The sequence below is a fragment of the Rhinopithecus roxellana genome, chromosome 2 (assembly GCF_007565055.1).
Source record: "Rhinopithecus roxellana isolate Shanxi Qingling chromosome 2, ASM756505v1, whole genome shotgun sequence".
Taxonomy (NCBI): domain Eukaryota; kingdom Metazoa; phylum Chordata; class Mammalia; order Primates; family Cercopithecidae; genus Rhinopithecus; species Rhinopithecus roxellana.
Genome location: NC_044550.1, coordinates 191,531,623 through 191,545,268, shown reverse-complemented (window position 1 = coordinate 191,545,268; position 13,646 = coordinate 191,531,623). Strand labels below are relative to the sequence as shown.

The 13,646-nt window shown below is 42.5% G+C and overlaps 1 protein-coding gene across 1 annotated transcript in view; it reads right to left on the bottom strand.

Annotated features, from left to right (window-relative positions):
- Positions 1-11,842, bottom strand: part of FGF2 (fibroblast growth factor 2) — a 73,102-nt gene extending 61,260 nt beyond the window's left edge. The window contains exon 1 of the mRNA XM_030925404.1: positions 11,184-11,842. Coding sequence (XP_030781264.1) covers positions 11,184-11,361 — 178 coding nt within the window. The 5' untranslated portion in view covers positions 11,362-11,842. The remainder of the gene's footprint in view (positions 1-11,183) is intronic.
- Positions 11,843-13,646: the final 1,804 nt, after the last annotated feature.

Genomic DNA, 13,646 nt, shown 5'->3' with positions numbered 1-13,646 from the left:
TTATTTGTAAAAGGAAGATAATGATACCTGCTTCATAGGTTTGTATTTAAGACTAAACAGATATTATTTGTAAAGCTGGCATAGAGCATGTTCTCAAAAATTTCACTCACTCATTCATTCAATAAGTACTCGGTAAATATCAAGGTCCTAGGAATATCGTACAGTGGTAAAGGCCAAACACCTGACCCTTCCTCTACCACAGAGCAGAGGGACTCTGCCTCGTCACCATGGCAGTCTCCCTAGTTGTCTGGACAGAGCTGGACAGATCCCACGAATACTTCAGGGCTCTCACATCACCCTTCAAAAAATAATCTACGCCTCACTTTTCTCACCCTTTAACAGCTGAGGGTGTCTCTGTAATTCATTATTTTTCAATCCATCACCTTCTGTCTATGTCTTCTTTATACATTGGTACACTCGACTAAAACAGTTAACACAATCATATTCCCAATCTCACTTGAATTGTACTCCCATTACTGAGTCTGGAGTAATGTAGATATATATAAATATGTAAGGAGAACTAACACTTAGAAACACATCCAAAATAGAATATTTCTCTTTTCACTTAGCTTTTTTTAAATAAATGCCTTACCCCAAAGACGATAAGGAAATAAGGTTAATAAGCCTTACATTTAAAGGTAAAATATGACTCGGAGAAAAGCTTAGATGAAAAGTAACAGAAAAGGACCCACAATGCAAAACGCAAGATAATACCATCCCAGAATCAGAATTTCCAAAATCAAAGGGACCTTTTTCTCTTGAGTCCCCATCCAATTCAAGTAGTCATCCAGCCAGTGAGTAAATGACACCTCTGCCCAACACACAAACACACACACCCCATCTCCAAATGAGCCAACACTAGAAATAGTTATAAGAAGAAAGGTCAAATGACACTTGGTAGGATAAAAAAAAAATCTAGGCAAGAAAAGTAACATAATTAATAGAAAAAGTAAGAATACATAAAGAAGACATGCAGCAAGTATTGGATTAAAAGATATATATCAGGCAGTAGAAAGATTATTTGCATTTCTAATTCAAAAACAAAGTGTTTATCAAATTGATATGTTTCAAAAGTAATTTTTAAAATGGAAGCATTATTTGACCGTTTTAATCTCTTCTATTTCCTATTTATGTAATGGCCACCTAAAAACCTATGAATTGTTTTCTATTTACAAAATGATTCAGCTTAGAAAGGAGTAGAATGAGACTGTTCATTCAGTAATTTCTCCCACCCACCCTTGCAGACATCACATCACAAAGACTGTGACTCACTTTGTCATACAATTTCTACCCTCTTAAAGAGGTTTTCAGATTGTTGTGATGAATACTGGCTCATAAATCTGAATAAATTTTCAGATGAAACTATCCGTGCCATTTCATCACAGCCCAAAATATTAACAATGGTACCAGACGGTCCCCAATCCCAACTTTTACAATGATTCACTGGTTTTAGCCTTGAGTAGGAGAGAGACACACTGACGTAGGCATTGAAGTGTCTGAATCAGGTATGAAGTCCCAGGTCTGCATTCCTTAATTAGAGTACTATAACCAGTTCTGGAACTGAGCATTAATGTTGGCTAGAAATATTAATATATTGCTTAACAGCTGAAAAGTTTCCAAAATAAAAAGTGATCCAACAAACGACTATCCTTTACCTTTATTGCTTCCCTTGAATAATGTTGAAGGTGTTTGCAGAAAAGAAGTACAGTGTTGCTGCATTCAACTTATTTTATATGCCTCATACTATAGTATTTATACTTATTTGAAGTTGTTGCCCATTCAACAAATACAGAGTGAACCTTTCCATGGGACTCAGACTGGTCACTCATTCAGCAATGAAGCCAAAAGGACCCTGGGATGAGTAAATTCAGCCTCAGACCCTCAGAATAGAAAAGAGTAAAGAACTACTGGGTAATGTGGTCCGGATTTTTTTTAAACAAAAATTTCTTGCCAGCTAGGAATTTCCAGTAAAACTGGGGGACTTGAAATTAAAATACAACAAGCTATTAGAGAGAATTTTTAGATAGCACACAGAAAAGGAAAGATGGATACAGGATGATGTGAAAGAAATAAGGCACAAGGCATGACCGGAACTGTGATAAGGTACGAGGATAGACAGGACATTTCGGCTTAAGGAAAACTGCCTGGTTAAAGACTAAGATGACAAGGAAGACAGGAGACGGGAAGGAAAGGTCAGAAAGGAAGTTAAGAGACTTGGCTAATTTATTGGGTACATCTTCAATTTAACAAACATTCTTTGAGTGGCCACTGTCTGTGAGGATGGATGCAGCAAATGGGATCCAGTGCTTGCCTACAAAGAGTTCACAGTCCCAGTGCAGGAGCCAGACACATAAACCACTAACTATTACAGAAAGCATGAAGTTCTGTGTTCAGATTATGTACCAAGTATATGGGAAAACAGTAAAAACCATTAATTCTCCCTGGGAAGGTAGAGGAAAGTTTCACAAAGAAGTCTGTTGGGCTGGATCTTAAAGGATATTTCCAGAGAAAGGTGCAGATGGAAGGGGTTGAAAGAAATTGATAAGAAAAAGAAGGATTTTTCAAAAACAAGAGTCACATGAAGAAGGCCAATCATTGTGACAGTAATCATTACGACACATTAAAGAGACCATATAATTAAAGCATAAAGCATTGCAGCATCAGGAGAGTACGGATGGTGAACAGCAGGAAATACGATTGAGCAGGTAGGTCATGTTTAAGAAGGAAAGCCAGGTAGGTCTGGTTAGTGCTTAAAATTGCAGGAGAGTAGAGGTCATTAAATCAAGAGGCAGGGCAAGGAAATCACTTGGCTGGGTAACATTTTAGAGAGACATATATAGGAAGAAGTAGAGAAAGGCATCAAAGACAATTCCATGGTGTCTAGCTTTGGAGACAAGAAGAATAATCCACTATAAGCAGAAATTTAGGAGGAAAGGGTGCTAGTTTGAGAAAATGGTGGTAAGTTCTGTTTTATGTATGTTAAGTTGAAGCTATGGCAGTGTGTGTGTCCTCCAAGCAGTGGGAAATTGAGATCGGGAATCAAGACAGAGACAGAGAGAATACATGATCTGCTGAAGGAATACAAGTACACAGAAAGAAGAGTAGAAGGCTAAAAACAGAACCTTGGGGAATACAAATGCGGGAAAAAAAAAAAAAAAAACAACAGAAGAAACTAGAAGAAAAGATAGTTGGATGGGGGAAAGTATAACCGCCTGAGGAGTTCTTCCAGCCCGCTGCACAAAGAAAGACCACAGCATTGCAGTAAAGAAAGAGTTTAATAAACACAAAGCTGGCAAAGTCATGTAGGAGATGGAGTTGGTACTCAAACCAATCTCATCCACAGCTCATAGGATAGGAGTTTTTCAACAGCAGTTTGGGGGAAAGGGTGAGGATTGCTATGCAGTGGGTGCTTACTGATAATTCACTGGGCTGAAGATGAAATCATAGGGGGTCAAAGCTGTCCTCTTGAGTGGAACCATTCCCGGGTGGGGCCACAGGAGTGGTTTAGCAGGTCCAGCTGAAGCCATGGGTGTCAGACATACAAAAAACCTGAAAAGATATCTCAAAAGGCCAACTACAATAGTGGTGTTATCTGCAGTAATGGCTGGCAATCTATTAATATGTCTACACCTTAGCACAACTCAGATTCCTGTCCTCCCCGCAAGCCTGAGGGCCTTTCATTAGCTTTATAAAGAGGGTTGAGTTTTGGGGAAGGCCTATTATCCTTTAAACTATTTCCCAAAGTCATCTGGGCCTAAGCCCAGAAATGATTAAGGCAGCTTAGAAGCTAAAGGCAAGAGGAGGGGAGTGGGCTAGATCAGATCTCTGGCAGTGTCATAATTTTCTCAGATATAATTTTTGCAAAGCCAGTTTCAAAAGGAGAACCAGGTTGATGTGATGTAATAGAAGGCAAGGAATTATCAAGAAGTCAGAGGCAGACAATACTGCCACATGTCAGAGTAGCATGAAAAATTGGAAAAGGCCACATGATTGAATTGGAAGACTACTGGTGTTCTCATAGGAATGATTTAAGTGGAATACTGAGGGCAGAATCCAGAATTTAAAAGAGTTCAAAAAAAGAAAAGGAGCTGAAGTAGAAGAAAGTACTGATTCCAGGATATTATTCACAAAAGAAAATAAGAATGGAAAACAAGCACAGCATACCTGAGAAAGTTTTATATTGCATAGTCAGGACAGCCAAGTATAAAGGGGTCCCGGGAGAACTTCCGACTGGCCTGCACACTGGGAGAATGCGGTGCAGCCACGGAAGTTCATGCCCTTTGCAGAGGGGGAGACTGGCCTCTCCTGTTCGGGGTGGTAACCTGGGAATCAATCTTTGAGATGGGGGGCTGTTAATATGAACCCCTATCGCTTTGCCGTGTTGTTTTTCCTTTTTCCTTTCTGACCAAAAAATTCCATAACCCCTCACCCTCCAAAGTGTCTGCGAGCCTAATCTTTCCTGATCTTTCCCTGGGCGTGTGACAAGAACTAGGATTTTCCTACAACAAAAGTACATGATAAAAATCTTAAATGCTTTTAAGGAAATCAGAATTCCCAATAAAAGTTCTAAACAATTTTTCCTGAAAAATGATTCATCTTTCTCTAGATTATTCTAAGAAAAACTAATAGCCAGTCTCCAAGATTCCCAAATGTTTCCCAAATATAACTTTGCTATATATAATTATCTTCATTTAAAGATTGACCAACTATCTAAACATACATGTCATGACAGCAAGAGAACTGTAAACTTTAACCAAGCTTTACACAGCATATGGCTCATGAGTAGTTATTTCACAGCATGTTCCAAAGAGAATGTTTTCCTCATCAGCTGACATTTAGTGAGCACTCTCTGAGTAAAAGGTACTGAGCTTTTTATGATGTTTATTTATATAAAGAAGTCATGGTTCCTACCTTAAGGTGCCAGATCTTCTCAAAGTGCCTAAATTATGAATAGAGAATAATCTGTTCACAGAATGCAGCCAGATCATTACTATTGTGTACAAATTTCTTTTTAAAAAATACTTTTTTCTTGGCTAATTTGTGTTATCATTTAATTAAAAGTTTTCATTATAAATTAATGTATAGCTTAATTATAAATTAAACCAGGATCATTCCTTTCAATTGTTCAATTATATCTGGAACATACACTTAATATTCACATAGCTTCTCTTCAATTTTTAAATCTCCAAGATACCTTGAAAATCTGTGAACTTTTCATTTCAGAATTCTATTGGATAATTCATCTTAGAGGTTAAATTGCGGAAGTCAATAGCTCTTTAAAAATGCAAATACACACGCACATACACACACACACACATACACACACACATCCATTACAGATTTCTGTAAATGAGTATTAAGGATACACCAGTCAAGTCAAAAGTCACTTTGTACAGGAAGAGTGACAGAAGACAGCTGTATGAGACATAAATTAAACACTGAATATTGGCTGTCTGTTGCATCCAGGCCCTTCCAATTTCTTCAAATTAAAATTATTCTGAAGGGGTTTAGAATGAGACTGGTCTGGCTTCTAAGAACCACAGTCTATGGCTCAAAGGGTGAGTTCCCCTGGAAGTTACCACTTTTCTTTTCTTCCTCTCCTAAATTCCTGTGGCTATACATAACCTAGCTTAGAAGGCCTCGTTGGCTGTCATTATTAAAGGGAGAAACGAGAAAGCAAGAGCTGACCCAACAGTGGATACAACAAGGAAACACTTAAAAATCACAGTGCCACAAGTGCATTTTCTAATGATCCAGCTAAAACTCCACACTGATAATCATTATTCCAAATTATTATGCAAACAATCAAGCATTAACTATTTATTGAGCACTGACAATATACAAATTAAGTACTAGACCAGATCCTAATTTTAGAGCACAGAAAAGGACAAGCTCAAAAATAAATCAGAACAAAATACATTTGTTCGGACAGAATATCCTGATGAGGTTAAGATTTGTGCCCCAGGCTGGGCACGGTGGCTCACGCCTGTAATCACAGCACTTTGGGAGGCCGAGGGGGGCGGATCATCTGAGGTCAGGAGTTCGAGACCAGCCTGGCAAACATGGTGAAACTCCTTCTCTATTAAAAATGCAAAAATTAGCTGGGTGCAGTGTTGGGTGCCTGTAATCTCAGTTGAAGCAGAAGAATTGCTTGAACCCAGGAAGCAGAAGTTGTAGTGAGCTGAGATTGCGCCACTGCACTGCAGCCTGGGTGACAGAATGAGACTCTGTCTCAAAAAAAAAAAAAAAAAAAAAAAAAAGAAAGAAAGAAAGAAAAAGAAAAAGATTTATGCCCAAAGATACCCAAAGATACATATTTGCCTTGCTCCATTTCATGGTCATAGACTTTTATCCCATGCCAGACTTCTTACAGACTTGTGCTACAGGACAAAGGGGCCCAAGCAGGGTATTTGAAAAATCAACAAACACTAGAATTGGAAAAACAAGCAAAGACTACAGCACATGTGTAATTACCATCTTGTACAGGCATCTCGTGGTTTTAAAATAGTAGTTCCAATAATGTGAGACCTTAAATTGTCTTTTCAACATCACTGATGATGAGTTCTCAGAATCAGTGTGTAGATGAAGACAGTCAATTTTATGCTTACAATATTTAAAGAACGGTTCTTGTTTTGTTCATTACATCTGTAACATTTTATTTTCTAATTAAACTTTAAAATCATGTCCTTCCACGTAAAATGGCATCATAAATCAAAATGAGAATACTTAGAACCTAATTGTTACACCACTGTCAAAGTCTAATTACATAATGGTCATTTTATAAACAAATGAAACCCCTCAGGGCACGTCATGAGGGGATATTGCCTTTTCTAGGCTGAAGTCACTTGGCATCAAACTCATCTTAAAAGGCTCCTAAGGTGTGGTAATATCTATGACTCATGAATTGTCCTTCCATTGCTGTACTGATTACATGATTTCCAAGATTAAATGAGCTATTAGATTCTGACTTCATTTGTTTACTGCACACAATATTTATTACAGTAAATATCAAGTTCATTACGTAAAATTATTGCTATCCACTTGCCAGATATTGTCAAAGAGACGTGGGGGGAGAGAATACGTGTATTATTAAATCAATGGTTCCATTTACCCCAAAGGCAGTAGTGAAGATATGGAAAGGTGGCTTTATCCAAAACCCCAGGAAATCAATCTGAGGCACGCGTAAACTAGTAAGAATTCCTCAAAGGGGTAGTAGCTCACTACCCTGAAATGGAGCAAGCCTAACCAAAGTGGGGTCCAGCAGGGCACACTACGGTGGAATGGAAGAGCGCACTGAGGCTGAGGGATGGCAGGAAGAGAAGACAAGGGGCCAGGTGGTAAGAAGCTCATTCAGGATAACAAAAGAGGAAACCCACAATTGAACTTCAGTAACTGGTGACTTTTCTGAGCTTCAGTATCCTCTTCTACAAAAAAAGATGCGTAAACCATAAGGTCTGAAGCCTCCCTTTGATTTCACAAGTCCATGTTTTTATGCCTGGGGTTGCATGGAACACATGCAGTAGCAAAGAGCCCAGGGGTCAGGCCCACCTACAAGCCACCCCTGATCCACACTGGAGTGGGCAGGTCCCTCTGCCTTTCCAAGTCTCAGCGTCCTCTGGAGCCTAGAAGCAAAGAAGTGTGGCAGACAGGCAGTCACCTCCTGGGAGAAGCCCAATGGTAAATCCAGTACTTCTAATTACCCTCATTTTTTTTTTCTTTTCTAAATAAGAGCACCTGGAATAAATTGAATACTAAGTGTACATAAGCAGCATCCATTTCACTTACTGTATTCTATCACATGTCGTACGTGCTGCTTGGGATAAAATGTTCTCTCTTCTGAATGTTTTTACACGGCTTGCTACTTTAAAGTATATACTTAATATTACCCATTCCCACCGCATTGAAAGAGGCCTGCCAAAAGTTAAGGATGCCAAAAGGAAGGCGGGAGTGCAGCGCACATGCTGGAGAAGGAGAAACTCTGTAACCACTTTTAACATCTTGTTTTTATCAAGACTCTCATGTCAAATGAAGATTATTCCAGGACTACGAGAAAAGACGCCAGAAAATGGGCCCTCTTGAGTGAAAATTCAGGAGAATGCCCAGGTGTGAAGCACAGCTGACCTTCAGCAACACTGAAAATTGGAAGCATTTGTGTTGTGTCATCTTCTCCTACCTCTTCTTTTAGAACGTTCTCTTCTCTTTCCTAACTCACAGCTCCCCACTCTGCCTCCTCTTCCCCTGCACCTCTCCAGGGCCCCATCATTTATATCAGAGTCTTCAAAGCATCCTTCCCCAAACTCCAGTCCTTCTGGCCAGCTTTTGGGGAAGAAACTGCACTATTTAATCCATACTAAATGTTAAAATGGTTGAACTTGGCCTTTCAAAAGTTACCTGCAGTTTAGAAAACATGTGGGCAGAAAGTGTCATGACAAAGGAAAAAAAAATTCCAGTGATAGATGTTCAGGTCAATTGGACAAAATAGTCTGAGGAATGAGACCACGGATTTTTCAACTTTTCAAACAGGTCTAGAAATCTGAGCCATAATGTAGTAGGAAACTGTGGCTACTATTAACTCTTCTCCATGTTTTCTGGTTGGTTTTATTTGTTTTTGGTGGGGGGGGGGTCTCCTCCTGGTTTAGTCAACTATCAGTAAACATTCAATATGTGAGAAAATAATATACTGTACTTAAATTTATGTCCAGGTTGGGCTACATAGAAATGGATGAAATTTGTCATTTTTAGATTTGTATTCTTGTCAGTCTATTGCCTAGTACAGGTATCCTTTTTTAAAAAATGAGTAGTCTCTTTGGAGACTTGGGAAGAAAGGGTGGGAAGTTGGGGAGGGATAGGACTACAGATTGGGTGCAGTGTATACTGCTTGGATGATGGGTGCACCAAAATTTCACAAATCACCACTAAATGTAACCAATTGCCACCTGTTCCCTAAAACCCTATGGAAATAAAAAATTTTTTTTAAAAATAGTAGTCTCCACAAGTCTGGATGAGTTATTCTACTTTTCCCTTTTAACATCTTATCTTTAGCTAGTTATAAAGTTAGCAGAGTTCTCAACCTGAGCACCAGTGACATTTAGGGTCAAAAATGTTTTTGTTGGGGTTATTATAATGTGCATTGTAGGATGTTTAGCAGCATCCCTGGCCTTTACCTGCTAGATGTCTGTAGCACCCTTCCAGGTTAAGGCAACCAAAAATGTCTCCAGGCATTGTCAAATGTCCCCTGGAAGGCAAAATCATCCCCATTTGAGAACCACAGAGTTAAAGTAAGATTACAAAAATGAAAACCCAACTCACGGTTAGGAAGAAAAAGTTAACAGCTGTTTTTACAGTGGTGGTAATGTGGTATGCAATTCAAAGTTATGTCCATTATATAGTTTTATTCTATATAGTTTAAAGGCTAGCCTCTATATAGTTTTATTCTAAGGCGAATCAGGTATCAAAATCTTCAAAGAAAAAATGATTCAGCGACTAAAAGAGTCTGAAAAAAAGAGTATTAGGGGAAGCCTCAAATATTAACTTAATTTAGAGGGAAATTCTTCTGTCCTCTGGTCATAATACATGTTTTTTAATAAATAGTTTGTGATACTAGAAAAGAACGAAACCAACTGGGACACACAGCACCTTGCCCTTGTCAGCTGAGACGGCCTAGCAGACAACTGCAGAACAAATTTCAATCACAAAGATAATTTTGTGAAATAGATACTCAAGTTACCAGAATAGAGAAATAGCACTAACCCATGTAATAGGTTACAAGAATCCTTTCAGTTTTACGGGATTAAGTGATTGATAAAATTTTTAAATTACAGCAAGCCTGAAAAAAATTAAAGACTTGCCTCTTTTGCTGGTTGCTATTTTGGAAGCAATAAAGACTCGGTTCATATAAAAATGTATTTCCCATTCTTCTGCCAATTCATGTTTGGTTGTAGAATTTTCCCCTCTTCCACCCCACCCCATCCACTTCCCCTCATGACATTCCATTAGCATCCCAAGACAAAGGCAGAACTACAGGGGAGTGGCGCTGGGACCCCTGTGGGTCTTTTCTCAGGCAATGAGAGAATCAGATCCTCCACCTGGAACCCATAAAGGAAGGAACGCCATAACACACAGCTTTTAAAACAGATGTTTACATACACTTACAGGAGGACAAGTTAAAATATATTCTAATCCTCTTTCTCTCACTTCAAATTCCATCAGTGTTGTAAATCGGCTCATCTTATGCCGCTTTCTTTCTCTTTCCTCTAGACCAGTGGCTCTCAAAGTGTGATGTGATCAGCATCCCCGGGGGAACATGTTAGAAATGCAAATCTTCAGACCCCACTCCAGACTTAGGGAATCCCCTAAAGTCCAAGAACCCCTGATTTAGGCCAGTGTTCTTTCTAGAACCACAAACATTGTTTCTTACAGAAAGCAAAACTGCAATTCTCATTTCATCCTCAAACCTGCTGCAAGGTAGTAATGTATTAGCCCCACGTGAGGGATGAGGAAACCGGCTCAAGGTCTCAAAGCTAGTCAATGCAGGTGGAAGATTAAAGTGTTTGCACTTCTTTTCACTACTGAAACAAATCTGTCGCACTTTATTATCAACATCTGGATTTTTTGCTGCTTAGCTGGTTGGTTTTTGTTTTTGCTCTTTCAGCTTTCGTCAATTCGTAAGAATATAAAACAGAGTGGGTGAGAGTAGTGTACCATATGCTTCGGGTCGTCCCGAGTCGGAATTTAAGGGCAGGACTCAGGAAAGGTGTTTTTCCAATAAAGACTGTTTCGTTCTGCTGCGGTCCATCCTATCTTTGTCCCTAGGACAGCATGCAGCAGACAGAAGTTGCCAGAGTTGCACCGCGGGGCCGCGGGCATCCCCGACGCGACAGGTTGTCTGCGGGAAGGCAGCCAGTCCGCGAGGCCCCGGCGCGCCGCGGCTCCGGGCCGGGGGTACTGGTTTACAGGGCAAACTGGCACACCCCAAAGCCCGGGGGACGCCCGGGCCTCCGCCACAGCCCAGGGAGGAGGGGGTGGGTGGTGAACCCGAAACCGCCGAGGGCCGCGCGGCCAAAAACCACACGGACCGCTAGGGTAGCAGTGAAGATCCGGGAAGAGCGCGCAGGCTGGAGGGGAGAGAGCGGGCGAGAACCCAAGAAATTGAAATGGGGCGGGGAGAGCGGGCTGGCACTCACTGTGAGGGTCGCTCTTCTCCCGGACCCCGTCAACTCGGCCGTCTGGGTGAATGCGCAGGAAGAAGCCCCCGTTTTTGCAGTACAGCCGCTTGGGGTCCTTGAAGTGGCCGGGCGGGAAGGCGCCGCTGCCGCCATCCTCGGGCAAGGCGGGCAGCGTGGTGATGCTCCCGGCTGCCATGGTCCCTCCAGGGCCCTGCCGGGGACCCCGAGCCGCTGGAGCCGCTGGAGCCGCGCGGGGAGCCGCCGCTCCCCGGCCCCGGCCCCGGCCCCGGCCTCCGACCCGCTCCGGGGCACGGCCCCGGCCCCGGCCCCCCAGCCTCCCGCCTGGCAGCGCGCGGCCGCGCCCGCGGTCCCCCAGCCTCGAGCCGTTCGGCCGCTCTTCTGTCCGCCGGCCCCTGGTGCGCCGCGAGCCGGCGGCCCGGGACCTGGGGTTCAGGGATGGGTGTCTCCGCGGACGCCGCCTGGGGAGAGCCGCCTGCCAAACTGCAGCGCCCGGGATCCCGTTGCAACCGCGGTCACCGCGTCCGCTAATCTGGCACCGGCAGGGCCGCGGCGTCACATCTTCTACATCTCCACCGCCGACACCCACCAGCCTCCCGCACCCCCGGCTCTCCTCCCTCCTGTGCGCCGCCCCCTACTCGCTAGGGGTTTTTGGGGCCTGCCTCTGAGTCCGGCGGTTCAGCCACAACACGCAAGCGCGCGCGACATCAGTCCCGGAGGGAGCCGGGCCTCAGTCGGGGGCGGGGGAGGGGAGAGGGGCGCGCGTCGGAGGCCGCGGCAGGGCCTTGGCAGTCCTGGGGCTCCACCGCCCCTTGTGCCCCAGAAGTCACCCCCGCCCAACCCCGCGCCACCCAAACCACGTTTAGGCTTTCTCCACACTGCGGGGCTTTTGCTGCGCAACCAGCCGTGACTCAACTTTTAAAAGTTTAAACTCAACTTTCTCCCCCATTTTTTCCCCCGCTAGCGTTTCAAAACGGAGAAGCCGTTTCCACCCCAAGGTAGAGAAGTTGGAATCCAAGGAAGATTCTGTGTCAGAGCAGGCTTTGAAAATCTCTAAATCACCAAAAGACGAAGGGTACACGTGGGGCATAAACTTTAAAATTAAAGGACAGAGGCTGAAGTAGTCTACCAACAAAAGGAGAGAAAGAGGCCAGAGAAGGGGAGCGGATTGGGTTGCTAAGAGGAAAAGATTTCCTTTACTGACTTAACTTGAATTAGACGACACAGAAAGATGAGGATGGGACTCAAATCCTTATCGCAACTGAAGCGCATTAATGTCTTCACTCGGAGCTGGCATTTGCCCTAGCTAAATTGTTATGCATTTCTTGGAGAGAGAGTTATTTTCTGTAAATCCCAAATGTAAAATTGAAGTTAATTGCATTTTGGTGATTTTCAGTAGGATATAGCAGGTGCTACAGATGATTAGCAAAATATCTGTTCAGAAAATTTGCATGTATTGAGTACCTACCGTGTGCAACACATTGTTGAGTGTGTGGGACATGCCAAATCTGATGGGAGCGTCTCACACAGTGAGGGAGATAAGATGGGTAGCATGAGTAACACAAATAGCAGTAGAAAGTAGGCCATAGAAGAGTAAGACTAAGTGCTGTGGCATTTCAGACATGGGGTAACTCAGCGTGGGGAGGCAGGAGATTTGGGGAAGCTTCTAGAAGGAGTTGCAAGTATGGACATGCCTCCTTGTAGAAACATTAGGTTTCAAAAGGCCATGCATAAGTGCATTTGTTCTTATGTCTCCAAGAGGGCTTTAACTACTCCAGATGCATTTCTAGAATGTTAAATATAGGAGTGTGAGTAAATTCTTTGAAGCTTTAAATCCAGGCATACTCTTCCTTTTTTTTTTTTTTTTTTTTTTTTTTTTTTTTTTTTTAGACAGAGTTTTGCCCGTGTTGCCCAGGCTGGAGTGCAGTGGCGCCTCCCGGGTTCAAATGATTCTCCTACTTCAGCCTCCCGAATAGCTGGGATTACAGGCATGCGCCACTACCACGCAGGGCTAATTTTTTGTATTTTTAGTAGAGACGGGGTTTCTCCATGTTGGTCAGACTGGTCTCGAACTCCCGACCTCAGGTGATCTGCCCGCCTCAGCCTTCCAAAGTGTTGGGATTACAAGCCTGAGCCACCGCGCCGGGCCAAAAACCAGGCATATTATTCTTTCTTCTTGCAGATGGTATATGTTCTATAGAGGAGGGAAAAAAATATTTTCCCCATTTCATTACTAGGTTTGTGGGTGAAGCCCCTGTAACAAAAGACACATTAACAAGAGAAAAACACACTAACTTATTTATGTACGTTTTACACAAAACAAGAGCCTTCAGAAATGAAGACCTGAAGTTAACAGGGAAACCTGTGTATTTTTAAGGCTAGGATTGATAAAGAAGTGGAAGCCATGGAGAAGTATGATTAGACAAGTCTATGATCTAATGGTAATAAACTGGGGGACTTACT